This window comes from Ovis canadensis, chromosome 12 (genome assembly GCF_042477335.2).
Source record: "Ovis canadensis isolate MfBH-ARS-UI-01 breed Bighorn chromosome 12, ARS-UI_OviCan_v2, whole genome shotgun sequence".
Lineage (NCBI taxonomy): Eukaryota > Metazoa > Chordata > Mammalia > Artiodactyla > Bovidae > Ovis > Ovis canadensis.
The window spans coordinates 82,603,452-82,630,099 of NC_091256.1; the positions used below are offsets into that span (position 1 = coordinate 82,603,452).

Sequence of the window (26,648 nt, forward strand, 5' to 3'; positions counted from 1 at the left end):
AAATAAGCAGATCAACTTATAAGTGATCAGAACAACTTAATGAAGAAACTAATCTTGTATCGCTGGAGGGAAAGACAGCAGAACTGACAATTGAAGCAGTCTGGGTGGAGTCCAGAGGAGAAGCTGGATGAACTGCTTAGGAGTCTGAGGAAATTATTGAATTTATAGTGTTGAAACAGTTGACCTTGTTATCATGATGATCCTTAGGCCTCAAGAAGAGGCTAAATTAGACTAAATTATCAGTGAACTTTGAGGAGTTGAAAGTAGAAAATAATGTACTCCAAAACATTTCCTTTTTTATTACAGTGTTGTTTTACATACTTAAGACTATATTTCAGATTATTGGAAAAACTTACAAATTCACTTATAAAGAACAAAAATATTTTTCCTGTTAGATAGTAATTAAAATCTATAACTTGAGGGTAAGAGAAAGAGAGAAAAAAATACTAATATTAAAGAAAGTCTCTTGGGGCTCTGCTACTAGACATTTTTAAGAAAATATTTCCAAGGATATTAAAAATATTTTACGTGTAGTCTTAGGAACTTAATAAAGTTTAATCATAATCAGTTCCATATATCAGCTAAGAAAATTGTTATTTGTTTTGCATTTGGAATAATTTAAAGACTGAAAGCATACGAATTATTTGGGGGAGCTTCTGTAATTTTGTTGGCTGGAAAATTACTAGCAAATTGATCATATTGAAAGGAAGAACCTTTCTAATATTTAGTCATGAGTTTGGGGCTTTCCTGAAAATGCTTCTGAATTCTTTTTTTCAGTATCCAGGTTATCCTCTTTCTTTACTTTCCCTCAAAACTGAAACCCAGTCCATTAGAACATCCTGTTAGCATTCAGACTTTTTTCCTGAATGTATGCACCTCTCATCTATATCCTGTAGTTGAATCTCATCAAACTCCCCTGTCCAGACTCTACAGCAGTCTCCTAACTCATTTCCTGCAGTCTTTTTGTCACTGGAGCCAGAAGATATTTAATGTAAATAAGATCATGACTCTCCCTTTTTGAAAACTGTTTAATGACATCCCATCCCAAATTACTACTCACCAAACTCAAGGCCTTTCTCATATGATCTCCAACTCTCTACAGTTCTCAGCCATACTGACCTTGTCATGCTCTCGGAAATGCCGAGGTTACTCCCACCTCAGGGCCCTTTGTCTCTTTTGTCCTCATCACCTGTTCTCTGCCACTCATGTTCACATGGCTTATTCCCTCACATTATCAGCTCTTTGCTTAAATTTCATCTCCCTGGAGTTGCTTCCCCTGGCCCTGTTGCATTTCTCTAGCCTCTTGCTCTTCTTCCTAACGCTTATCACCAGTTGCATGCATCCTCCACAAGGCTGTCTTACTTCTCTATCTCTAAGACGTGCCTGGCAAGTAAGTAGTAGGTACTCAGTAAATACTCACTAATGAAGAGTGAATAAACTTTCAGGGGCAATTAGAGCAATTTGTTTCTTCCGAGAGAAGGGTTTATTTATGTTAAGTGCTAATAACTTCCTTTTGCCACTGTGGTCAAAAGGGGAAGTAAGCAGTAGGGTGCAGGGGGAAGTCACTATTGTAGCCTGTGTTTGGGATTTACTCTGGAAGCAGTAATTTCTAGCATTTGTGGTCTTTAAATTTCATACCTATGCTTATTATACATGTGTTTACCCTCTAGGGAAAATCTCATCGTGACCAACAGCTTCTTCTTCTTAAGAAGCACCTAGAAAATAATTACAGGAGCAGAGATCGAAAATGGATTGTTCTGTTTCCAGAAGGGGGCTTCCTCAGGAAGAGGCGAGAAATCAGTCAGTCATTTGCCAAGAAAAATAACTTGCCATTTCTTACACATGTCACTTTGCCAAGAGTTGGGGCAACAAAAATTATTTTGCGTGCACTTGTAGCACGACAGGAAAATGGAAGTCCAGCAGGAGGAGACGCTAAGGAATTAGGTATGATGGGTTTTAGCATTTTTTTTTCTTTTCTTGGAATTAGAGGCTTTTCTGGAGTTCTTTTTTATTTTTGTTGAATAGAAATAATACTGAGGAAGAAGATGAAAATACAACTTAAAATATTTATTTGTTTGGCTATGTTGGGTTTTAGTTGTAGCTCATGGCTCACATGTGGGATCTTAGTTCCCCAACCTGGAATTGAACCCACATCCCCTGCATTGGAAGGTGCAGCCTAAACCACTGGACTGCCAGGGAAGTCCTGAAAATATAACTTTTTAATGTTTCTATTTACAAAGTAGTCCATGCTTACAGTAATTTATTCAAATAATATAGGAATGTATAAGGTCAAAGGTGTCTTTCCCTTCCTATATACCTTTCTCCTGGCCATTCACACTGCTTCAGTTGCCATCCCTGTAAATATCTTTTCAGATTTGTGAAGCATGTAAGTAGTGTAAATTCCTATAAGTGGAATTACTATATTAAAAGATATAGGAATAGAAATGACTAATTTGAAAAACTGTATGCAAATGAAATTATAATGACATATATATTTCGCATTTATCAAATTTAGAAAGTTTTTTTGTTTTTAATACAGAGAATGAGTTTAATACAATTGGACAATATTTATTGAAAGTCTTAAAATGTTGATTAGTTCCTCCACTGCATATAATACTTATCAAAACAGAATGATCTGAAATACTGGCACAGTAGTTTATCACAGCATTATGTCGAATGGCAGGAAATTGGAAATAGCCAGAAGAGAGAATAGATAAGAATTATTAAATATCCACCTAACAGAATACAACACAGCCATTATGAATGATGTCTATGGGCTTAGAAAATGCTTCTGCTCTATAATATTAATGGAGTAGGAGGAACATAACGACTCTTGTGTAAACAATATGAGCTTAAATATGTAAATAATAAGGCAGTAGAAAATTTGTGAAAGGAAAGATTCCAGAATATTAGTGATTGCTTCTCTGAGTTGTAACATTATGGATAATTTTTCCCCATTTCTTAATACTTTCCTGAATTAAAAAAAATAGTACATATTACTTTTATGGCCAGGAAAAGTAAACCATCCTCAAAGATGCAGCTCTCTTGCAGATAGTCTGATGAGGTATGCATATCTGCAGCATCTATTTGTGCCAACAATGTGAAGGCTCTTTTGAACAATTTTCTCTAAGACACTATGAAAGTTTGCTGATAAATTATAAGTCAGAAAGCTGAAAGAAAAAAAAAAAAAGCTGAAAGAAACTGACTAGGCCTGTTTCCTTAGTAGCATTTTGCTATTTCTTTTAATAGTCTTTAGATAAAATAAAAATGGAAATGATGGACCCTCAGAAATATGTGTTATTTTAGATGACAGATACAAAAATAATGCCATGAGATTGTGCTGAGTTCTTTTGTTTTTTGCTAACAGCTGCCTGGCAGTCAGCTCTCTTGATCTTCCATCATCTATTAAAAAGACAAATTGAAAGAGTCTTTTAATAGAAAAGGAAGGTTCGGAATAGCTTCACGGTTGCAGAGACACTGTGGCAATGTCAGCCAAGCCAAAGCTTGAAGGCAAAGGTCTTCCAAACAGGATTAATTGCACTAATAAAGGCTGCTGTTTTTAAATAGTTTTACCCAGTCAGTATTCTGTAGTGGTCAAGGTCCCAAAGGAATGGGTACTTAACATATTGATTACACACAAGGGAAGAAAAATGTTTTGTTTTGTTTTGTTTTCCTTTTGGAGAGAAACAGTCTCTGTGAAATTGTTTATTACTTATCTTACCTTAGTTGAAATTTTTAGGCCTCTCACCTTCTGAGATGGCCCACACTCTGTGGAGTGTGTTTCTCCCAGGGCTGCCCTCTCTTTCTGAGACAGATCACATTCTGTCTGTGGGATGTGTATCTCTCTAAATAAATCCACTTCTTACCTGTCAAGAAAAAAATTTTTTTTCTTCTAGCAGATTAGGAAAAATCCCATAAGAAATTCTATAATAAACTGTATACCCCAAAATTAGTTTTACTTATATTTTACCTTTTCTTCTCTATGTTTTGGTATTTGTATTTTATTTTTGTAGTGTTCATATTCACTATTTAGTATTTTATTCTATATAAACAAAAACCATGCCTTCATGTTGGTTTTAAACATGTAAACATAAACATGTAAAAATAAAGTTGTATCTAATTAACTTTAAAATTATTAGTATTTTCATTTTTTGTATGATTTAATCATATTAAACTGAATTCTGGTGATTTTTCCCAACCATTTTACTATAAAAATTTTTAAACATCCATAAAAATTAAAAGAACTTTGCAATTTTGCAGTTAATGAGCAGACCAACTAGATTTTACAGTTAACACTTTACTGTTTTATCACATGTCTCTCTATCCTTCTGTCTGTCTATTAGTCCATTTTGGTTGTTTTTTTGTTTTTTTTTTAATGCAGCTCAAGGTAAGTTGCAGTCATCACTTTAGCCCCAAACATTTCAGCCTGTATGCCATGGGTAGCTTGTTAAAATGTCTCTCTTTACCTACACTATTCCTTCAGCAATATATTATTTAAAAATTAAATTTTTTACACTTATTTCTTATATGAGTATTTTTTCCCCTTTAGAATGTTGTCTAAAATTTTAAAAGAATTTTAGGCCAGTTTTAAATTATTTGAAATTTTAAGTAAAATATTGTTGATTCCTTCTGTACATTTGGCCTTATGTTTAAAAGTAAGTTTTATTGTTTTAAAGATCCTTTAATTACTTCAAACACAGGACCTTTACACTTTAAAGTCTACCTATTAGCATTCTCTGGGAGGATTCCCCTCTCAATTCTTGCTCAACTTTGTACCCTGAGGTGGGAACAGAAACGGAGTGCAGAGGACTGCATCGAGCAGAACTTCCCCAGCCCCTCCCACAACAGTGGTTACCACCTGTTGTTCCTGCCAAAGGGTGGACAGTTTATTGCTTTATTTTTCTATAACTCTTGACATAGGGGAGGGGTGTTTTGTTGTTGGTTTTGAACAAAAGCAGCAACTGAAGATCATGTGTGTCAATAAAATGCTTAATTTTACTGCCTTATTCCAATATTTATTAATGTCTTCCAAGTATCACAAATCTTAGTGTTTGTATTATAATATAGTGTTTGTATATAATCTTGTGTTATATTTAGTGAATGGATTTTTTTTTGTTTGTTTCGAGATCTGCTTTTCACTTTCCTGATGTGATACTTTAGCTTTTGACATTTTCAAGATGCTTTATACTTTCTATGCTTGTTGCAGGTTAGTTTTTTTAGTGTTATTTGATGCAAATAACATAAAAATTATCCAATTTTATATTGTTCTCAGACAACAAATCAAAAGGCCTCCAGTGGATAATAGATACAACCATAGCTTATCCCAAAGCTGAACCCATAGATATTCAAACCTGGATCCTTGGATACAGGAAACCAGCAGTCACACATGTACATTACAGGTAAGAATCCCGTATTAGTACTCAGCATAAATCCAACATAAAGTACTGTCTCTATCAGCCGTAGGTTGACTAGGTCACCTCATGTATTACTCTAGTCCACCAGGACACCCTGGGGGATAGGAAAAGAAAGATTGGTGTTTTGTTTGGCTGTTGGGGGGATTTTGGCTTTATTTTAACCCTTAGCTTTCTTAATTCCAAAACAGTCTGTTTATTGCATATTCTAGATTTGTCCTGTCAGGAATAACACCATTGAAATTAAAGTAAATGGAAACATACACGGTACTTGTAAAACCAAACATTCTTGGTTTTCTGTTTTGTTTGTTTGTTTACTGTTCTCAGAAAAATTGGTTTCTGTTCAGACTCTCCAGTTGTTTGGTTATATTTAAAATTTTTTAAATAAGAATGAAATGTTTCCAATTAGAATAAGAGATTTAAAATGCAGCATTAGAAACCATATATATAAAGATGTGAATAATACAAATAATGAGGTTAGATCTCTTTCTCTTTTAATGTGGGTAGATTGGCAAGAAAAACTAAGTAGCATCGACTGCTTAAACTGGGGAATAGGTGCCCACAGATAGAAGGTAGTTTGGAAACTATGAAGTTCACTGAAAAATGATAATTTAGCTTAATGTTGGTTTACTTATAGGTAGATTTTAAAGTCTATTCATGAATGTATTCTTTTTCTGCAGTTAAGCATATCTTATCCAGAACATTACTATTAGCCCAAAATTAGTACAAGCCAGTTTTGCTTCACATGACATAGAAAATGTTTTTCTTCTTCATCTCAACTGACTTTAAAGATAACGCAACACCCATTCTTAGAGAATTTAATCGAAACGATCACTTTGGTAATTTGGTATAGCTAGACAAGTTAGTGGAGAAGGAAATGGCAACCCACTCCAATGTTCTTGCCTGGAGAATCCCAGGGACGGGGGAGCCTCGTGGACTGCCGTCTATGGGGTCGCACAGAGTCAGACACGATGGAAGCGACGCAGCAGCAGCAGCAGCAGCAGCAGCAGAAGACAAGTTAGTACTTTTGCTGGTTTTTTCCCCCAGTATAATTTAGAAGACTATACATGTGATTGGAGAAGGAAATGGCAACCCACTCCAGTATTCTTGCCTGGAGAATCCCATGGACAGAGGAGCCTGGTGAGCTATATAGTCCACGGGGTCGTGAAGAGTCAGACATGACTGAGCAACTAAAACAACAACAGCAATACATGTGATAGTTGGGCTTCCCTGGTGACCCAGTGGTAAAGAATGTGCCTGCCAGTGCAGGAGATGAGGGTTTGACCCTTGGGTCAGGAAGAGGAAATGGCAACCCACTCCAGTATCCTGCCTGGGAAATCCCCTGGACAGAGGAGCCTGGGGGGCTACAATCCATAGCGTCACAAAGTGTTGGGCATGATTTAGTGTGCCCAACATATCTCAGCAACTAAACAACAGCAACAAGAACAACATGTGAGAGTTAGAAAGGAATTATTCTGTTTTGCCCAGTATTTATCAGATTCCCACTTAGAGTATTGCATGTATGTCAGTTTCTCTACTTCAAAAGAAATAATGCAATTAGTAGAAAAGTTTGCGAAGAGCCAATATAATAGATCACTGCTACCACTTAAAATGCAGTTGTTTTAGAGCAAATCTAATTTGGAGATAGTAGTGACTAAATGTGGAGAAGGCAATGGCAACCCACTCCAGTACTCTTGCCTGGAAAATCCCATGAACGGAGAAGCCTGGTAGGCTGCACTCCATGGGGTCACGAAGAGTTGGACACAACTGAGCGACTTCACTTTCGCTTTTCACTTTCATGCATTGGAGAAGGCAATGGCAACCCACTCCAGTGTTCTTGCCTGGAGAATCCCAGGGGCGGCAGGCAGATCCTGGTGGGCTGCTGTCTATGGGGTCGCACAGAGTTGAACATGACTGAAGCGACTTAGCAGCAGCAGCAGCAGCAGCAGCAGTGACTAAATGAAACAATGCTAGGAGAAACTCCAAGTTGAAAGCACCAAATCCTAACCACTAAACCACCAGGGGAGTGAAACTCCAAGTTGAAAGTACAAACAGGTTAAAGAGAAGTTTAACAATTCATAAATATTAAATTTGTAATAGATTTCTGTGTATATGAAGTATTTTTATTGTATTTTAAGTAGATTTCATGGAAGGTAGTTTGATGCTAAGAACTGACTCATTTGAAAAGACCCTGATGCTAGGAAAGATTGAAGGCGGGAGGGAGGAGAAGGGGACGACAGAGGGGTGATGGACAGGGAAGCCCGGCGTGGTGCAGTCCATGGGGTCACAAAGAGCTGGACACAACTAAGCAACTGAACTGAATGAACTGAACTGAATAGAAGGTAGTAACTGTTCTTTCCTGTGCGATCATCTTGGAGCCTGCTGAGAGTGGCACAGTGTGCCCCTGGATGGCTGGAGCGCTCTATTATTATACTGCAACATTGCTGGCCATCAGAGTTCACTTGGGAAATAATAAAATTGCCATCATTTATTTACCATTAATCAATGGTTAGGCCATTTTAAATTTCTTTAATACATTTTTTTTCCTTCTTGGAAATTATTGTCAAGGCTACTAAGTGGATTCCACTACCTGTTCTGTATCTCTTTGCAGCGTACTGTGACAGGTGTATGGAGATCTCTGAGCAAGAAAGACATTTCCCCTACCAAGTGACTTCAGCCATAATGTGTTAGTACACTCAAGTGCTTAGAAAACATTTGGTCTTTGTTTAAATAGGAAAAGAATATCCAGTTACCAGAATGTGCAGCTGAATGTTCTTTTAGATTTTATATTTCTATACTGATGTTTACGGGAAAAAATTAGAAGAATGCAATAGCTAATTTTAACTGTTCTGATATAAACTATTTTTTCTTCCAAAAGCAGTTTTCTACATTGTCAGTTCAATTGTTACTTCTTAGGCTTATGTTGATTTTTAGGATTTCTGGAAGAGATGAAGTCTATATATACATATTATTATGTACTATAGAATACTTTCCTAAAATACCACATAAATGAGAAAGTTAAAATTTGTGACGTGGCTATTTATTAGATCCTATCCTATGAACAGGTAGTAAATAACAGTGCCGTAAATGCATTGTTTGAGCACCAAATGATACACTGATTTTTAAAGTGTTTAAAAAACTACACAAAGTACATTTACTAAGATATATAAGGTTTGTATGGGTTATTGATAAATCCATTACTAATAAATTAGCATTCTGCATAGATTGGATCTAAACTACTTTAATGGAGAAGGAAATGGCAACCCACTCCAGTATTCTTGCCTGGAAAATTGCATGGACAGAGAAGTCTGGCAGGCTATAGTCCATGGGGTCACAAAGAGTTGGACACGACTGAGCGACTAAGCACAAGTTACTTTAAAAGGTGTCTTATTCTTTACTTCGCAATGCTGTATATTATTTAACTAGGAAAATATTTTTCGTTACTGTGGATACAACTGCATTATGGATCTCTTTCAGAAGTGAAGGTTGTTTTAAAAGAGGAAAGTGAAAGAAGAGAGTGAAGTCGCTCAGTCGTCTCTGACTCTTTGCAACCCCATGGACTGTAGCCTGCCAGGCTCCTCTGTCCATGGGATTTTGCAGGCAAGAATACTGGAGTGAGTTCCCATTTCCTTCTCCAGGGAATCTTCCCAACCCAGGGATTGAACCTAGGTCCCCTCACACTACAGGCCGACTCTTTACCGTCTGACTCACTAGATGAAGCCCCTTTAAAAGAGGAACTAAGTCTTAAATATGAGAACCATTTGAGGGGAACAACTTTTTCCTCCCCTTCATATTATAGTCACATCAGAAGACAGCTTATTCCAATTAAAGTAGAAATGGGCACGGTGTGCTGCTGTTGAGGAGTTAGTAGTAAAATTAAACATGAATTAGATTTTAATTACAGGGATAGAATGTTACAGGGATAAAAGCAAAAGTAACCCATCCTTAATACAAATGTCTCCTTCACTCCAAATTAGAAAAAGTGAGTTGGAGAAGATGATTCTGTCGTGCAGAAATGGCTTATATTTTTAAAAATCTTAAGTTATAACCATCAGTGTGCTGCTGCTGCTAAGTCGCTTCAGTCGTGTCCGACTCTGTGCAACCCCATAGACGGCAGCCCACCAGGCTCCTCTGTCCCTGGGATTCTCTAGGCAAGAACACTGGAGTGGGTTGCCATTTCCTTCTCCAATACATGAAAGTGAAAAGTGAAAGTGAAGTCGCTCAGTTGTATCCAACTCTTAGTGACCCCATGGACTGTAGCCTACCGGGCTCCTCCATCCATGGGATTCTCCAGGCAAGAGTACTGGAGTGGGTTGCCATTTCCTTCTCCAAACCAGAAGTGTAATGGGATAGATAAATTGCTAAAAGCAGAGGTGTTACTTTCATGTCTAAATTGATTGGAACGTTGGTAACTTCGAAGGTGTTCAGTTAGAGACTTTGGGTAGTAAATTATTTTCTGTTTGTAGGAGGCTGGGAATTAATTCAGAAAAGTACTAGTTAATGAATATTTTTAAAGAAAATATATTCATTAGCAAGGATGGACAAGTGTTAACATTCTGACATATTTGCCTCAGGTTAGTTTTATCAGTAAAGAAAATAAAGCATTTCTAGAATGCAGTACTTGTTGAATGTATGAATGCTGAAGTTTGTGCTATTTAGACATGGACTGTCCAGTTACAGCAGCCAGTAGCCACATATGCTATTAAGCACTTAAAATGTAACTAGCCTGATTTGAAACGTTCTGTATGTGTAAAATATACAGTGAATTTTAAAGACTAGTAGGAAAAAGGAATATAAATATCTCACTAATAATTTTTGTTGATGATATACTAAAATGATTAGCTTTAGGAGATTAAAGAATTAAATTTCTTTAATGTTATTAGATGCTCTTTACATACTTTTAAAACATTAAATTTATTTTTAAAAATAAGAACATGTACCTATGAAAATACATCATAGAGGGAAAAAAATCTCTCCCAGCATGCTCACATAAAATATTTTTTTTGTATTTCAATATTGTTTTATGTATGTTTATAGTATAGCTGCAGTTGTAATATGCATAAAAGTTATTTTTATTCTACTTTATTCCACATTGCATTTTAATGAACGTTAAACCTGTACTACACATGTTCTAGATGTTAAGATTACAAATTTTATAAATATTTTAAAGTACCCTTATGAAGTTTTTACATTTTTAGTGGCTTTCCAAAATCCTGGTTACCAAATACATTTAATTATTTTCCTATTGATCATAGACTTCTCAGGTTTCATTCTTGATTTTAATAATACTATGCTGAATGTCAGTACATACATTGAGTTTATCCTACCCCATATTCTAGATTTTTTATAATAGATATATTTAGCCTGTTAGTTCTGATGTTAGATTGGAGAGTGTTATTAAAATTACAGAAAAACTTATTTATTAGAAAAATTACCAACATTTTAAAATAGTATAATATTTTGTTAATTTTATGCATAAACCTATAATATTTATGATTAATATTATATCACTTTGATTTTTCTTTCTGTTTTTTTCCTTTACTTCTTAAAACAAATTACAAGTTTTTATCAGTTTGGGGGGCTATAATTTCAGAAACAGTGTTTTTCTCCAAAACTTTTTGTTATAGAAAATTTCAAACCTGGAAATGAAACCCTATATACCTGTTTTACACTTACAGTGAATGGTGTTTCCTCTGTGTTATTTCCCAGGTTCCAGTGGATTATTTTGAAGGAAGGCTCAGACATTATATCATTTCATTTGTAAATGTTTTATTGTATATTCTCTAAAATGTAATAATTCTTTTTGTAAAAAACAGTACACGTTATCATACCTAAAATATTAATAGTTTATTAATATTATCAAGTATCCAATCAGTCATCAATTTTCCTGGATTGTCTCATAAATTATTTTTTTGACACTTTGAATTCAGTTAACTTGCAATTGGTTGACATATCTCAAGTTTCTTTTGTGTCCAGATTCCTCCCTCTTTTATTTTCCTTGTGGCTTATTTTTTGAGACACCGTATCATTTGCCCTGTAGAGTCTGTACAGTTTTTGTTTTGCTGACTTGTATCCTATGTATTCCTCTGTTCCCTATGTTTCCTATAAATTGGTGGGGAGGTACTACAACTTCATCAGATTAAGGGTTAAATTTGTTTCACAAGAAATACCTTTTAAGTGATGATGCTTACTTCTATCAAAAGGTAAATAATGTCTGATTGTCAGAAATAGTTTTTGAATGCTGTTATTAGTTTAAATTTTTCAAATATATCCAGTGCTTTGAGAAAAAAAATGATACCTCCTTATACCATCCCTTTAACCCCAAACAGTAATGTCAGAAATTTCAATTTAGAGTCGAGACCTCTTCTGGCATGTAACATATAAAGAGAATCAATTTGCTTAAGATACCCTGATAGTGATGGATTGAAGTCCATAGTCTTTTATTGTTCAATGAGTCATTAAAAAGGATTTTTCCCTACTATGTCCCTAACTATAAAGCTATTGAAATTGTTCTAAACTTAATTGGCAAATGAGATATAAATCATCCATTGGGATGATGGATATTTGTATTAGTTAGAGTTCTTCAGAGAAATAGAACCAATAGGATATATAGAGAGATCAAGAATAGATTTATTACAGGAGTTGGCTCTCCTGGTTATGGAAGCCAGGAAGTCCGATGATCTAGTATCTGCAAGCTGGAGAACCAGGAAAGCCAGTGGTATAATTCAGTCTGAGTCCCAAGTTCTGAAAAAGGTGGGGAAGTCTGAAAGCCTAAGAACTAGGAGCGCTGATGTTCTAGAGCAGCAGAAGGAGGTCTTAGCAAAGACAGTGGACTCCCCCTTCTTCCACTATTCTGTTCTAGTTAGGACCTCAGTGGATTAGATGCTGCCCTCCAGCATTGGTGAAGTGCATCTTCTTAACTTAGTCTTCTGATTTGAATACTAATCGCTTCCAGTGACATCCTTAGAGCACACCCTTATAGCATACCAAACATTATTTCAGGTAATGTAAAACATTATTATTTATTTATTTACAAATAATGTAAAACATTATTTGGACATCCTTTAGCCCAGTCAAGTTGACCCATTGCAGTGGTCTATGTAGAAAACCAAAGAAACTGAGTTCACCATCTATTTATAGAGTTTAGCAATCTTGATATAAAATTATTACAGAAAAATCAATATTATCCCTTTATCCTGACAATACATAGAAAATGTGATATTTTTAAAAAGATGCTTATCTGAGAAACAAGAAGACTATTAAGTATTTACCAATAAAACTTAAGAAAAAATGTAGAAGGCTTCTATGAAGGAAAATGTAAAACTGCATTGAAGAACATAAAAAAAACTGAAAAAGTGGAGATACTGTGTTCATAGGGGGAAGGCTGAAAAGTATAAAGATGTAAATTCTCCCAATCTATAAAATTAATCAAATTTATTCTATAAATTTAATATAATTGAAGTTACATTATCCAGGAGTATTAGGATAAGAATTCAGGATTTTTTTTTCTGGAAACCTGACAGATGGTTCTAAAATTCACTTGAGAGAGTAAAGACAAATGAATAGCTAAGATAGTTTTGAAGATAAACAGGACAGAGGAATTCTTCCTACCAGATGTCAAGGCTTAGTGTAATTAAAGCAGTGTACTTTAAGGGCAGGGTTCAGTTCAGTTCAGTCGCTCAGTCGTGTCCGACTCTTTGCAACCCCATGGATCGCAGCATGCCAGGCCTCCCTGTCCATCACCAACTCCCGGAGTTCACTCAGACTCGTGTCCATCGAGTCAGTAATGCCATCCAGCCATCTCATCCTCGATCAATGGAAAGATTAGAGAATCCGGATTTACTTGGGAACTTGTGTATAGTTGATGATTTTCTAACTATATTTTCTATATTTGGTAGTTTTAAAGGGGGTACTTGAAGCCCGTCGATAAAGTAGTGTTACTTCTTAGAAACTACAAGTAAGTTCTGAAAAACACAAGTAAGACATCATATATCCTATTTCATCCATTAAGATACATATTTTTTCACATATTAACATCTCTGAAACTGAGAGTCATCTTAAAACCCAGTAAAATAAAGCCTTAGTTATTATTTAATTGGGCTTCCCTTATGGCTCAGCTGGTAAAGAATCCACCTGCAATTGGGAGACCTGGGTTCGATCCCTGGGTTGGGAAGATCCCCTGGAGAAGGGAAAGGCTTCCCTCTCCAGTATTCTGGCCTGGAGAATCCCATGGACGTCCATGGGGTCGCAAAGAGTTAGACATGACTGAGTGACTTTCAGTTCACGTCTCTTCACGTTATTTAATTAGATATTTGGCATGCTGCCACAGTAGTTGCTGCCTCTCTCCTCTCCCCCTCTGCCCCTGGGGAGTGAATCTTTGTACTATTTTAGGCCTTTTGTTTGTTTTTTACAATGTGAATGTATTAATTTTTCAATTTAAAAAATTATTTGAGGAACTCCCTGGTGGTTCAGTGGTTGGGAATCTGCATGCTACAGGGCAACTAAACTTGTACACTACAACCTCTGACCCATCACGCTAAAGCCTGCAAGCTGCAACTCCTGAAGCCTGCATGCCCGAGAGCCCTGCTCTGAAACAGGAGATGCCACCTCAGTGAGAAGCCTGTGCAACAGGACTGGAGAGTAACCCCCACTCGCTACAACTAGAGAAAGCCCATGCACAGCAAAGAAGATCCAGAGTTCAGTTCAGTTCAGTCGCTCAGTTGTGTCCGACTCTTTGCAACCCCATGAACCGCAGCACACTGGGCCTCCCTGTCCGTCACCAACTCCCTGAGTCCACCCAAACCCATGTCCATCAAGTTGGTGATGCCATCCAGCCATCTCATCCTCTGTCGTCCCCTTCTCCCCCTTCCCTCAATCTTTCCCAGCATCAGGGTCTCTTCCAATGAATCAGCTTCTCACATCAGGTGGCCAAAGTATTGGAGTTTCAGCTTCAACATCAGTCCTACCAATGAACACCCAGATCCCTTGCATTGTAAGGCAGATTCTTAACCACTGGACCACCAGGAAAGTCCCCAATCCATAATTTTAAAGTGAGTTTAAGCAGCTTAAATTTCTGTAATAATTTTTTTAGTATAAAATCTAGAATAAAGTAGAATATAGTTAATGTATTAAAAATAAGTTATTCGACATATTGAGGTTTCACTTTCCTCAGTAACTGTAACTCTAAAGTAATACACACCTAAGTGGTACACACCAGGTACTAATGATGCAGGTTTAGAGGTTTACCACCCTCAGCCCCCAAATTACTCATCTGAAAGTAAGGTCATTAAATTGCTCCTTGAACTTAAAGTGACTTTTTTTTAATAGCAAAAGGAAACATTGTCCTGTCCTTAGTTTTTCTTATAGAACCTTTCTTTGTCACCATAGTTATCACTCATTTCACCTCAGTTTTCACTGTCTAATGATTCTCTTCTTCCTATCTACTTTTCTTGTCATCTCTTGTTTTTTACTGCTTTGCCTCTGTGCCCTAGCTTTACCCTGGAAAAGTCTGGATTTTTTCAAAGCTTCCAGTTGGAAAATGGAAAGTTACCCATTAAATTTAATTTTCAGGTTTTTAGTTCTGCTTGGCTGTTTTTATTGATGTTCACCACCCCCAAGTTATTTTTTCTTTTCTGCCCCAGCAGTTTTTTCTTTCTTCTTTAAGAAAACAAAACATTTTAGATTGACACAATTCAGGATGCTGACGACATTAAATAAGTGGTCTTAATTTAGGTTTGACTGTATTATGGATTGAATTCTGTGTTTCTGTAATGAAGTTGATGATTTGAAAGAGGTGAATCACCATTTCAAATAAGATAAAATCTCCATCCTCTACTTAGAAGATATGCTTAATTTCTTCTCAAGTTTTTATAAGAAGTTATACATGAAAAAAATATTTTACTGTTAACACAGAACCAAGAATCTAATAACCTAAAATCTAATTTGCTAAGTTATTTTCATTGTATGAATCTGGAGAGAGTAAGCTTTGGAAATGAAGCTCTATCCTCCCTTCCTTGGCCCTCAGGGGGTTTATCTTTTCTTTTTCAGATTTCTCTAGTCAAGCATAGTTACTGCCATTGGTATTCAAAAAATGCTTTTTGTTTTCTAAGGAAGTTTTGTTGGAAATATTATATCTTCCAAATTTAAAAAAAATTCTTAGAGTTTAAATTTTAATTGAATAATGGTTAAGCATAACTCTCACTGATCATTATTTATATTTTATATTTTATAGTTACTTAAAGTCATTGAATTAGATCTGCAAAGTGGAAAGGCTAACTAGGTTTTTTTGTCTAACCTTCCATTTAATACAGGAATACACACACAGACACACACACACATATGCACACGCACAGATTACTTAAATATAGACCTTCTCTAGAATCCTGTTTTTAGCCTTCTCTTTTTTCTCCTGTGAAAGAGGTTCATAATAGGAGAGTATGTAGAAATGGATCCTGTGTAGATGTTCCTCTAGCTCTCAGTCTTTCGCCCAAGTTCCAAATCCTCACTTAGCTTTCTTTCCTCCACCTGGATACCATGTCTTCTTCGAACCTAATATGTCTAGAACTGAACTCATTTTCCTTCACACAAACTTGTTTCTTTCCATTTGGGGTTTATGTTAACCTAATTCTACCCTCACCCAGAATGAACATTTTGGAATTTTTTGACTCATCCACTTTAAAATTTTATCTTCTCTCTCAAATTCGGCTGCCAGTTCCTATGAAAGTTACCTCTGCAATGTTTGTTTCTGTTCTCTCTTTTTATCTAAATGCCATAACCTAGCTCAGATTTCAATACTTTTTACCTAGAATATGTCTGCTTATTAAATATTCCCTTTATTGATACTGATACTTTACCCTATCTTTTTTATTTCACTGCTATTCTCCTATTCCTAAAGCATGGTGCCTTTTTTCCCCCTTTGTTTCTTTTCTTGTTTCTTTATTCCTTTGTTTCTGTCTTTTTTCTTTCCTTTTTTTTGTTATAGGCATTAGTGGAACACGGCACAATTTGAATGAAATCTGTAGATTGTAAATTAGATAATAGTAGCAGTGTTCATTTCCTGATTTTTATCATTGAAGCATAGTTATATAAAGGACTGTTCTTGTGTTTTAGAAAACATTCATGGAAGTATTTTAGGGGACACACCATCTATAACTTACTCTCAAAAGTTGAGGAAAGACTATGTAAATAGATAGATTGGGAAAAAATATATATGGAAAGATGATAAAGTAAATATGAGAAATAATGATATTTTGGGAATCTGATTGAAGCATATATATGAATTCTTTGCAGTATTTTTGTAACTTAGCTTTGAGTCTGAAATTATTTCAAAAAAAAAATTTTAAGTCTTTAGAGAGATACAGAGATCTCTGTACCTTCTCCTCAGTTTTGCTGTGAACCTTAAACTACTCTTTAAAAAAGAAAGTCTTGACAAAAATATTAAGAAGTCATTAGACTCATGGAAAACATAATAATGATTCTCATAAGCATATATACCAGTGTTATATTTTGCTTACTGGATAGTTCAGTTCATTCAGCAAGCATTTGTGTCTCAAAGAATGCAACACAAAAAAGATATAATGAATAAATTTGAGGTATAAACAATGCCATCTCATTGTTTATGCCCTTTTCAGATAGCTGAATGGCTTAAAAAAAAACACAACTTTTCTAGTGGATCCAAGAGGAAGCTCTAAATATTATTCCTTAGTATGTTGAGGATGAGGCCTGAGCAGCTTACCTAAGGACAACGACTCAAAGCAAAACTTCTGGGAACTGAGTACTCGGACATATTCTGATGTGTTAAGTTTGACAGGATCTGTTCTTGTCCATAAATCTATTTTTGGTGACAAGTAGTTTCCGTATTTCTGAGCTATTCTTGTCATATTAGCCCTTGCGGTGTCGGTTAACCATGGTTGTGTTGTTGATGGCTGTCTACAGATGGCACCTCATCAAGTTTTACCCTGGCAGATTACTTTGAATTTAATTCAGTTCAGCAAATTTGAGTTTTCACAGAGGAGCAGGCACTGATTTATATACTGGATATGCAAAGATGAGTATAGCACAGTCTGATAGAGTAAACAGACATGTAAGAAAATAAATAGAACATAAACTAATAAGCATAGTTACAAAGGGCAGAGTTGGCACCAAGGAGGAATTACTAACTGCAGGAGAGGAGGAGGAAGTCAAGAACAGAACAAAGGTAGAAGAGCGCCAAGTCCTTGTCTTCCCTGTTAGGAAGTTAATGAATACATTTTAAATTGGACAGTCTAGCATGTTATATAACCAATGTGGAAGTGAACAGCAAAATAAAGTTGAAAGAGGTTGTATCTGGGAAATAGGTTCTGAGGAGGGAAAAAATAGGTCTATTATTTTTCACCGCGAACCTAATAGTACTCTGACTCTTGAAAACTACATGCCTGTCATTACTCTGTTGAAAATTTAAGTTTTTTAAACTTGCTGACTCTTTTAAGCCAACTCAAGTGATGCCTTTTCCATGTATCCTGTGTCATAAGTAGACATGCATACCCCTTCATTTAAACTTACACAGAAATTCTTTGAAGTCCTTATATAGTGAAAGTTGCTCAGTCACGTCCAACTCTTTGCAACCCCATGGACTGTAACCCGCCAGGTTCCTCTGTCTGTGGAATTCTCCAGGCAAGAATACTGGAGTGGGTTGCCATCTCCTTCTCCAAAAATCCTTATATAACGTTTACCATATTCTGATTTTAGATTATTTACTTTCCTTGTCCCTCTGCTAGATTATTTGGTTTAAGAAAGCATCAGCAGTTTATCTTCTCCAGTGCTTATTGGCTCCTAACATACCATTGACATAATTGAATTGAGGGTTTAGCCATGTTGTTTGTTAGCTCACATTTTGGAGTCTTTGTGGCATGAAAATTCAAACATTCTAATGAGAAGGTATAGAGGTGTCAGCTGCTAAGCATTATTTTATGTCTTTTTTTAAAATATAGTTTATCTGGTGATCCTAAATCTGACCCTATGCTTTTTGGTGGAATACTCTGTATTTAGGAGAACATTCTAGATTACTATTAATAAGAATTCTTGTTTCTGGAACACTAGGAGCTGGTTTCTCAATTGGATAACTATTGCTATTGCAAAGATTTATTTCTTTATATCCCACAAGAACTCCTTTTATTTGATTCCAGGAGGACTGGTATTCAGTGCATTTGACACTCTGCCATATTAGGAGATTAGTCGTTTTAATATTTTAATCCCATGGTGACCAAACAATCAGACTAATAGGGGTAGACTGCTCTTGAATGAGCATTTGGTCTTCCCTCCAGGCTGCCTCTTAAAGCAAGAGAAAGTCCAAGCTATTCTAGGCAGATGGTAGGGTAGATTTTCTGTTAAAACATGGCCCCACTCCCTGACACTCGCCCCATTTAAAGCAATAGATACTTCACCAACCTCACCACAGTCTTTCATCAGTTAAGTTGGTAAACCCAAACTTCCTCTTTCAGCCTTATTTTTAATGTCACTTTCCTCCTTATAAAGATGTTTTTAAAACTATTTCCAAGATAGCTCTTGCTAAGTTATCCTCAGGTTGATTAGACTTGCTTTTTTATATACAGAAATAGTGTATTTTTAGGGGCTAAAAAGTAATCTAGATAATTCCCCAAACCATTTGACTGTACTCAGTATAGTAGAGGTGGATAAAGCATTTAAAGAGCACCACTTATATAACAAAACTGTGTTAAGGCAGTATTAAACTTCTAAAAGTAAGAAGTCAGTAATTTGTAATACCATTCATTTAAAAAAACAAACGTTGATTTTTAAATTTAAATTTTAAAACATTCCATGAATCAACTGTATTTCAATTAAAAAAAACAACAACAACACTTCCATGAAAGAAACAAACAAAACATCCCTCTAGTATCAGGATGACTAACTGACTTTCCTAAAAATCCAAATATTAAGGACATTTAATTTGAAAAAAAAACCAAAAAGAAACAAATGATTAAATTTCCTGAGTAGTTGAATTTCCTGCATAGCCCTGGGCATCTCTCTTGTGTCTGGCACTGTGCTGGCTTTATTTTGCTGGTTTCTGCCCCATATGTACATAGTTCAGGAGTCACCCAGAAATTCGAGTGGGGAGCAGACTCAGACGGCATGGCTCCCACTCAGTGCTTACTTATGTCTGAGATTCTTCACTTTTCAAATGCTATGGTCACCCTAATATCTGTCCTCTGATTCTTCAAGGAGTGAGATGACATGTTCTTATAGAAGTCTTGATTCTCTTTGTGGCACTAACTGGGAACTATTCTGAGGTAGAGAGCTGTAAAAAATGGGAAACACACCTACGTTCCTGTCTCTCCTACTCTCCTGTCTTTCCTGACTCTCCTCCAATATCTGACTGCTTTTAGTTACTCTCCAGTGCCTTCCACTAATTACTTTTTGCATTTTGTCCAGAATTTATAACCGTTACCTGTGAACTACTCTACCATTTCAAGAAACAGAACTCCTCTTATTTTATTTTATTTAAAACATTTATTTTAATGGATACTAAGAAGTCACAGGGGGAGGTGACCTTTCAGAGGTGAAAGAATAGGTTTTACTCCTGAGGGCGCCCTTGTTGAACTCCTCTGGCCCTTATGCATTTAAAGCAGTACTGCGTTGCGCCAGTGTGGTATAGAGTCAGTCGCTCAGTTGTGTCTGACTCTTTGTGGCCCCATGGACTACAGCCCACCAGTCTCCTCTGTCCATGGGAGTCTCCAAGCAAGAATACTGGAGTGGGTCGCCATGCCCCTCTCCAAAAGATGTCAGTGCTCAACAAATCATCTAACAAATTCAGTAAGTGAAAGTTGCCCAGTCGTGTCCAACTCTTTGCGACCCCATGGGCTCTTCAGTCCATGGAATTCTCCAGGCCAGAATACTGGAATGGGTAGCTGTTCCCTTCTCCAGGGGATCTTCCCAACTCAGAAATCAAACCGGGGTCTTCTACATTGAAGGCGGATTATTTACCTTCTGAGCCACCAGGGTACCCCTAAAGTGACTATAAATATAGGCTCTGAAGTCAGATGGCAGTGCTAATGTGTTTTTCTGTAAGTAAGATTCAGAATATTTGTATTAAGGTTAATATTGAAATGAAGACATAAGGTATCTGTATTCTTAAAGAGAGCTCATAGGTGGATTACTAAGAATGTGTCCCCAAATTGTTATATCCCAGTTGTGAAAGGCAGAGGAACCAGAGATCAAATTGCCAACATCTGTTGGATCATAGAAGAAGCAAGGGAGTTCTAGAAAAGCATCAGCTTTATTGACTAAGCCAAAACCTTTGACTGTGTGGATCACAACACACTGTGGAAAATTTTCAAAGAGATGGGAATACCAGACCACCTTACCTGCCTTCTGAGAATTTGTATGCAGGTCAAGAAGCAACAGTTAGAACCCGACATGGAACAGCAGACTGCTTCCAAATTGGGAAAGAAGTATGTTGAGACTGTATATGGTCACCCTGCTCATTTAACTTATATGCAGAGTGCATCATGTGAAATGCTGGGCTAGATGAAACACAAACTGGAATCAGGATTGCCAGGAGAAATATCAATAACCTCAGATACACAGATGATACCACCCTTATGGTAGAAAGTGAAGAAGATCTAAAGAGCTTCTTGATGAAAGTGAAAGAGGAGAGTGAAAAAGCCGGCTTAAAACTCAGCATTCAAAAAACAAAGACCATGGCATCTTGTCCCATCATGTCATGGCAAATAGATGGGGAAATGATGGAAACAGTGACAGACTTTATTTTCTTGGGCTCCAGAATCACTGCAGATGATGCCTGCAGCCATGAAATTAAAAGACGCTTGCTCCTTGGAAGAAAAGCTATGACCAACCTAGACAGCATGTTAAAAAGCAGAGACATTAGTTTGTCAATAAAGGTCCGTCTAGTCAAAGCTATAGTTTTTCCAGTAGTCATGTATGGATGTGAGAGTTGAACTATAAGTAAAACTGAGTGCCAAAGAATTGATGCTTTTGAACTGTGGTGTTACAGAAAAATTTTGGGAGTCCCCTGGAAAGCAAGGAGATCAAACCAGTCCATCCTAAAGGAGATCAGTCCTGGATGTTCATTGGAAGGACTTATGCTAAAGCTGAAACTCTAATACTTTGGCCACCTGATGCGAAGAGCTGACTCATTGGAAAAGACCCTGATGCTGGGAAAGATTGAAGGCAGGAGGAGAGGGGGACGACAGAGGATGAGATGGTTGGATGGCGTCACCAACTCGATGGACATGAGTTTGAGCAAACTCCAAGAGTTGGTGATGGACAGGGAAGCCTGGTGTGCTGTGGTCCATGGGGTCACAAAGAGTTGGATACGCCTGAGTGACTGAACTGAATTGAGTTGTGAAACACTGCTCATCATCTTCTACACCTAAATCAGAGCCTTCGGATTTTGTTCTTCTCCAGTTTAAAAATCTTTCTCTGAGAAGCATTCTCATAAATTGCTAGTAGAAATTTAAATTGGTATAATCTTTATGAAGATAATGTAGCAAAATCTTTCAAAATTAACCTTTGACTTAGCAGTTTCACTTCTGTAATTTTATCGTATAGATGTAAACATATGAATGGACATTTACAGAATGCTATAACAAAAAAATGAGAAACTGTTCATCAGTAGGGTGGTTGTTATTGTTCAGTCACTAATTGTGTCAGACTCTTTGCAGCCCAGTAGACTGCATCATGCCAGGCTTCGCTGTCCTTCACTATGTCCTGGAGTTTGCTCAAATTCATGTCCATTGAGTTGGTGAAACTAACCATCTCATCCTCTGCCACCTTCTTCCCCTTTTGCTTTCAATCTTTCCCAGCATCAGGGTCTTTTCCAATGAGTTGGATCTTCACATCAAGTGGTAGAGAATAAGGAATTTACGGCTTACCGTGTATGAAGAGATTACAATGAAAGTAGAAAATATTTTTAGCAGAATGATTGTGAAAATATGATCTATAAAAATTTATGCAGTACAACTTAATCTGTATTAATGTATATTTTACAGGAAAATTTACAGCCTTAAAAACTTCTGTTAGAGACTTCCCTGGTGGCACAGTGGATAGGAATCTGCCTGCCAGTGCAGGGGACACAGGTTCAGTCCCTGGTCTGAGAGGGTTCCAGGTGCCATGGAGCAGCTAGTCCTGTGCACCACGACTGCTGAGGCTGCACTTTAGAGCCCTTGAGTCCCAAATACAGAGCCGGCGTGCTTTAACTGCTGAAGGCTATGCACCTAGAGAATGCGCTCTGCAACAGGAAAAGCCTCCTGAGAAGCCTGCACACTGCTCTCCACAGCTAGAGAAAGCCGGCGCAAAACACTGAAGGCTCTGCACAGCCAAAAATAATAAGATAAAGAAAAGCAAAAAGATCATTTCTATTAAAAAAGAAGACAGTTAAAAATCAGTGATCTAAATGTCTATTTTAAGAAGTTAGAAAAAAAGAAGCAAATGTAATCCTAAGATAGTAGAAGACAGGGAATAATAAGGGAGAACTTACTGAAATAGAAAACATACAATAGAAAGAAAAATGACATAAAAAATTCTATTTTTTGAAAACATTAACGTGATCAGCTCCTGGCAAGACTGATCAAGAAAAAAAGGTCAGTGTTGTCAATAGCAGGAATGAAAAGGGGAACATTACCTCAGATTCTGTAGTCATTAAAAAGGAAAATTAAAGAATATTAAGTATAGTTATTCCAGAGCATCCAAAAGAGGAAATACTTCCTAGCTTCTTTTCTGAGGCCAGCATAGCTTGGATACCAAAACCTGAACCAAAGCTATTAGAAGAAAGGAGTATTTAAAGGCAAATCTCTTGCATGATTATGGATGTAAGAGTAACCCAGCAAGATATTTTAAATCCATCACATTATGTACTGAGAGCATATATTTCAGGAATGAAAGTTTGGCTCAGCATTCAAAATAAGCTTGGATTTTTAAATAAAATCACTTACTAAATATAAATACCTATTCATGATAGAAACTCTGTAGATTTTTAGAATAGAAAGGACTTTCCTCATTCTGATAAAGGATATCTACAAAATTCTTCAGAAAACACCATATTAAAGGATGATATACTGAAATGTTTCTTTCCAAGATCAAGAATAAGAGAATGATGCTTTTTAAAAATAAAAAAGAAACTTTTTATTTTGTATTGGGCTATAACCAATGAACAATATTGTGATAGTTTTAGGTGGACAGCAAAGGGACTCAGCTGTACTTATATATGTATCCATCCTCCCCTAAACTCCCCTCTCATCCAGGCTGCCATGTAACATTGAGCAGAGTTCCCTGTGCTATATAATAGGACCTTGTTGATTATCCACTTCAAGTATAGCAATGTGTATGTGTCACTCCCAAACTCTAACTAAGAACAATGCTTTTTATCACCACTTTTACAATATTGTATAAGAGGCCCTATAATATTGCAATAATGAACTCACTGAATAGAAGATATTAACAATACATTTATCTGATAAAGGGCATGTGTCTATAATATAGAAATAAAATCTACAAATGAAAAAATACCTAAAAGCAATCCCTTTAATTAATCACATTAACAGAAGTAGGAAATTATATAAGCACTTCAACAGATGGAAAAAACTGATAAAAGTGCAACTCTTATTCATGATAAAAAAGAAAACTTTTAGCAAATTGTGAATAGAAGGGGATTTCTTGAATCTGATTAATGTTATCTATGAAAGAAATCTACAGCAAGCATATTAAATGGTAAACTACTGAATATTTCCCCCTGAAATATAAAACATGAAAGGCAGGGTGCTCATTATCACCACTTCTATTCAACATTGTACTAGAGGTCTTAGCAATGTGATAATAAAAATCAGAAGTGTAAATATAGAAAAGGTAAAAACAAAATTGTCATCATTTGCATTAATTCATCTTCCTACCTACAAATTAAGATTATAAAATAGTTTGATACAAACATTCAGTCCTTACATATAAATGACTGTTTCATGTAACCAAGTACCCAAAGGACTTCTTAGGGGAGGAAAGGAGTTAGGAAAAACTACTTCACAAAACTGACTTTTGTTTTTAATTATTACCCTCTTAAAAACTCACTTTAAGTGGAGATACAGGCTTGAGATAGGGTGCTAGGCCTTTTGTAACTGGCAAGCAAATATACAGCAGGGTGAGAAAATGTAAAGTTGGTGTTATCTGGTGAACACTGAGAACATTTTTCCACAGAAATGTGTTTGTCTAACGGTTCTCTCTGCAGGATTTCATGTACAGTGTAGGGGAAGTAGTCTGCAAGCACTCTTAGGAGCTTGTGTATCTTCAGTAACTTCCCCCACAGGAATCTGCTTTCTTAGTTTAAATGGGGAAAGAAGAAAGAGACAGTGGAATTCTTGGACTATTATTTCCAATTTGAGGGTTTCTTATAATTCAAAGATAGAAATTATCCTTTGAAGAGAAGGGAAAACAAACTCATTTAATTATCCCACGGACTCTTCCTCTTTTGAAATTTTCTCTCTCTGTCTCTACTCCTCTGATTATATAAATTTTGTTATTAAAAGAACTCTGTCAAGAATTCATTTTTATAATACTCGTAACAGCTGTCCTTTTACATTTATATGGCTGGCTTGAAGCTGGCTTTTTTATTGCCTCCATGGTATGAAAGATACACACACACACCTTAATATGTGTAAAGCTGGCTTAGGACCTGTTACTTTATTTACTGCTCTTTTTTCCAACATCCCAGGTTTTGTTGCTATTGTCATTCCTAGTGTTCACCCCATCCTTGTGAGTTTACCCTTGGAAAACCTCTCTAGTATTTTACTGGGGTTTTGGAAGGGCATGAAAGTGGACTTGAGTTGAGTCCGCTCCCTCTTTTGAAAAAACAAGAGGCTGGCTGCATCAGCACCTGTGGAAATAAGGTGGAAAGTTGCTAAACTTGGGAAGACTGGTTGAAATCTGTTTAAGGAGAACTGAGAACCCCAGAACCCCCATCCTGCATTCCGTTCCTGGGCTCTTGTTCTTTCCCTGCCCTGGCAAATACTGGAGGCCTGCTCCGGAACCCCAGGTGCAGTTGAGGCAGAGGTCCTATAATGAGATGAGAATAGCATGGTTAGGTGACATCTGTGTGCTGAGTGTTGAGACTCCCAGCCCTCACCTTGCTCTGCTGCCAGAAAACTAGCAACAAGGCCTTTCCTCTCTCTTAGCAGGAAATTCAAGGATCTTTCTGTGAGTAAAGGGTGAATTCAAGAGGAAAGACCAATTTAAATGGCCCAGTCAGATAATCCTCAGGGTTACTTATAGTCAACAAACTCCACTCACAGGCAGAGAACTTTGAATCAGCTGTGTAGTCCCACATCTGTAAACATGCATGAGCAACAGAGAATCCCCAGATAACTGGGAATCTGATCAGCCTCCACTGTTAAAGATGGAGACGAAAACGAACATAGGAGGGTCATGTGAGAAACAGACTGTACGGCTTCCAAAATCCTCATGGTACATGAAGGGTTCATTAACCCTTTTCTCTACTTCTGTGAATGTTTTTAAATTCCCATGATAATTGTCATAGAAATGAGATTCTCATAGAGATGAAATATTGTAACAATAATAGCATTCTGTAAAAAAAAAAAAGGAACACTCAGATCTCTTAGAAACTAAAAGTATGATAAAAAAAAAGTAAAACTCAGTAAAAGTTTGAAATTTAAATAAGAAATCTCTCAGAAAGGAGGACAAAAAGACAGATGGAAAAAAAATGAATTTCAACTCTGAATACTATATCTAGTTAAATTATCAACCAGGTATAAGGACAGAAAAAAAGACATTGGCAGAAACGCAAGGTTTCAAGTGCCTTTTCTCAGGAAACTACTGGAGGGGTGTACCCCATCAAAATGTGGAGTAAACAGAGAAAAAGTAAGATAGGAGATACAGAAAGCACTAAATCCACTTTAGGAATATGAAGACTCACCAGAATGACAGTGAAGGGCCTTTGCAGGATGAAAACTACAGGCAACACACCCAGAACCTTGCTGAAATTTCCTCACGAAGGTGAAATTAGAAATTAGAAAGTGAATGTCTAATGCACGTGAATCCCTTGGGAGGAGATCTAGACCCAAGTCCATGTGGCCCACTGCCTGGTTTTTAAATAAAGTTGCATTTGAACACAACTACACTAATTTATTTATACCTTATCTGTGACTGCCTGCACATTACACAAAGCAGAGTAGAATAGTTGTGACAAAGATCTAAATAGCCTGCAAAGTCTCAGTATTT

At 36.6% G+C, this 26,648-nt stretch overlaps 1 protein-coding gene across 14 annotated transcripts in view; it reads left to right on the forward strand.

Moving 5' to 3' along the window:
* The window catches only part of LPGAT1 (lysophosphatidylglycerol acyltransferase 1), a 152,727-nt gene that overhangs the window by 114,815 nt on the left and 11,264 nt on the right, over window positions 1–26,648 (forward strand). For all 14 annotated transcript variants that reach the window (XM_069544212.1, XM_069544215.1, XM_069544216.1 and 11 more), the window contains 2 exons: window positions 1,671–1,944; window positions 5,273–5,399. In XM_069544212.1, the coding sequence (XP_069400313.1) occupies window positions 1,671–1,944; window positions 5,273–5,399 (401 nt within the window). The remainder of the gene's footprint in view (window positions 1–1,670; window positions 1,945–5,272; window positions 5,400–26,648) is intronic.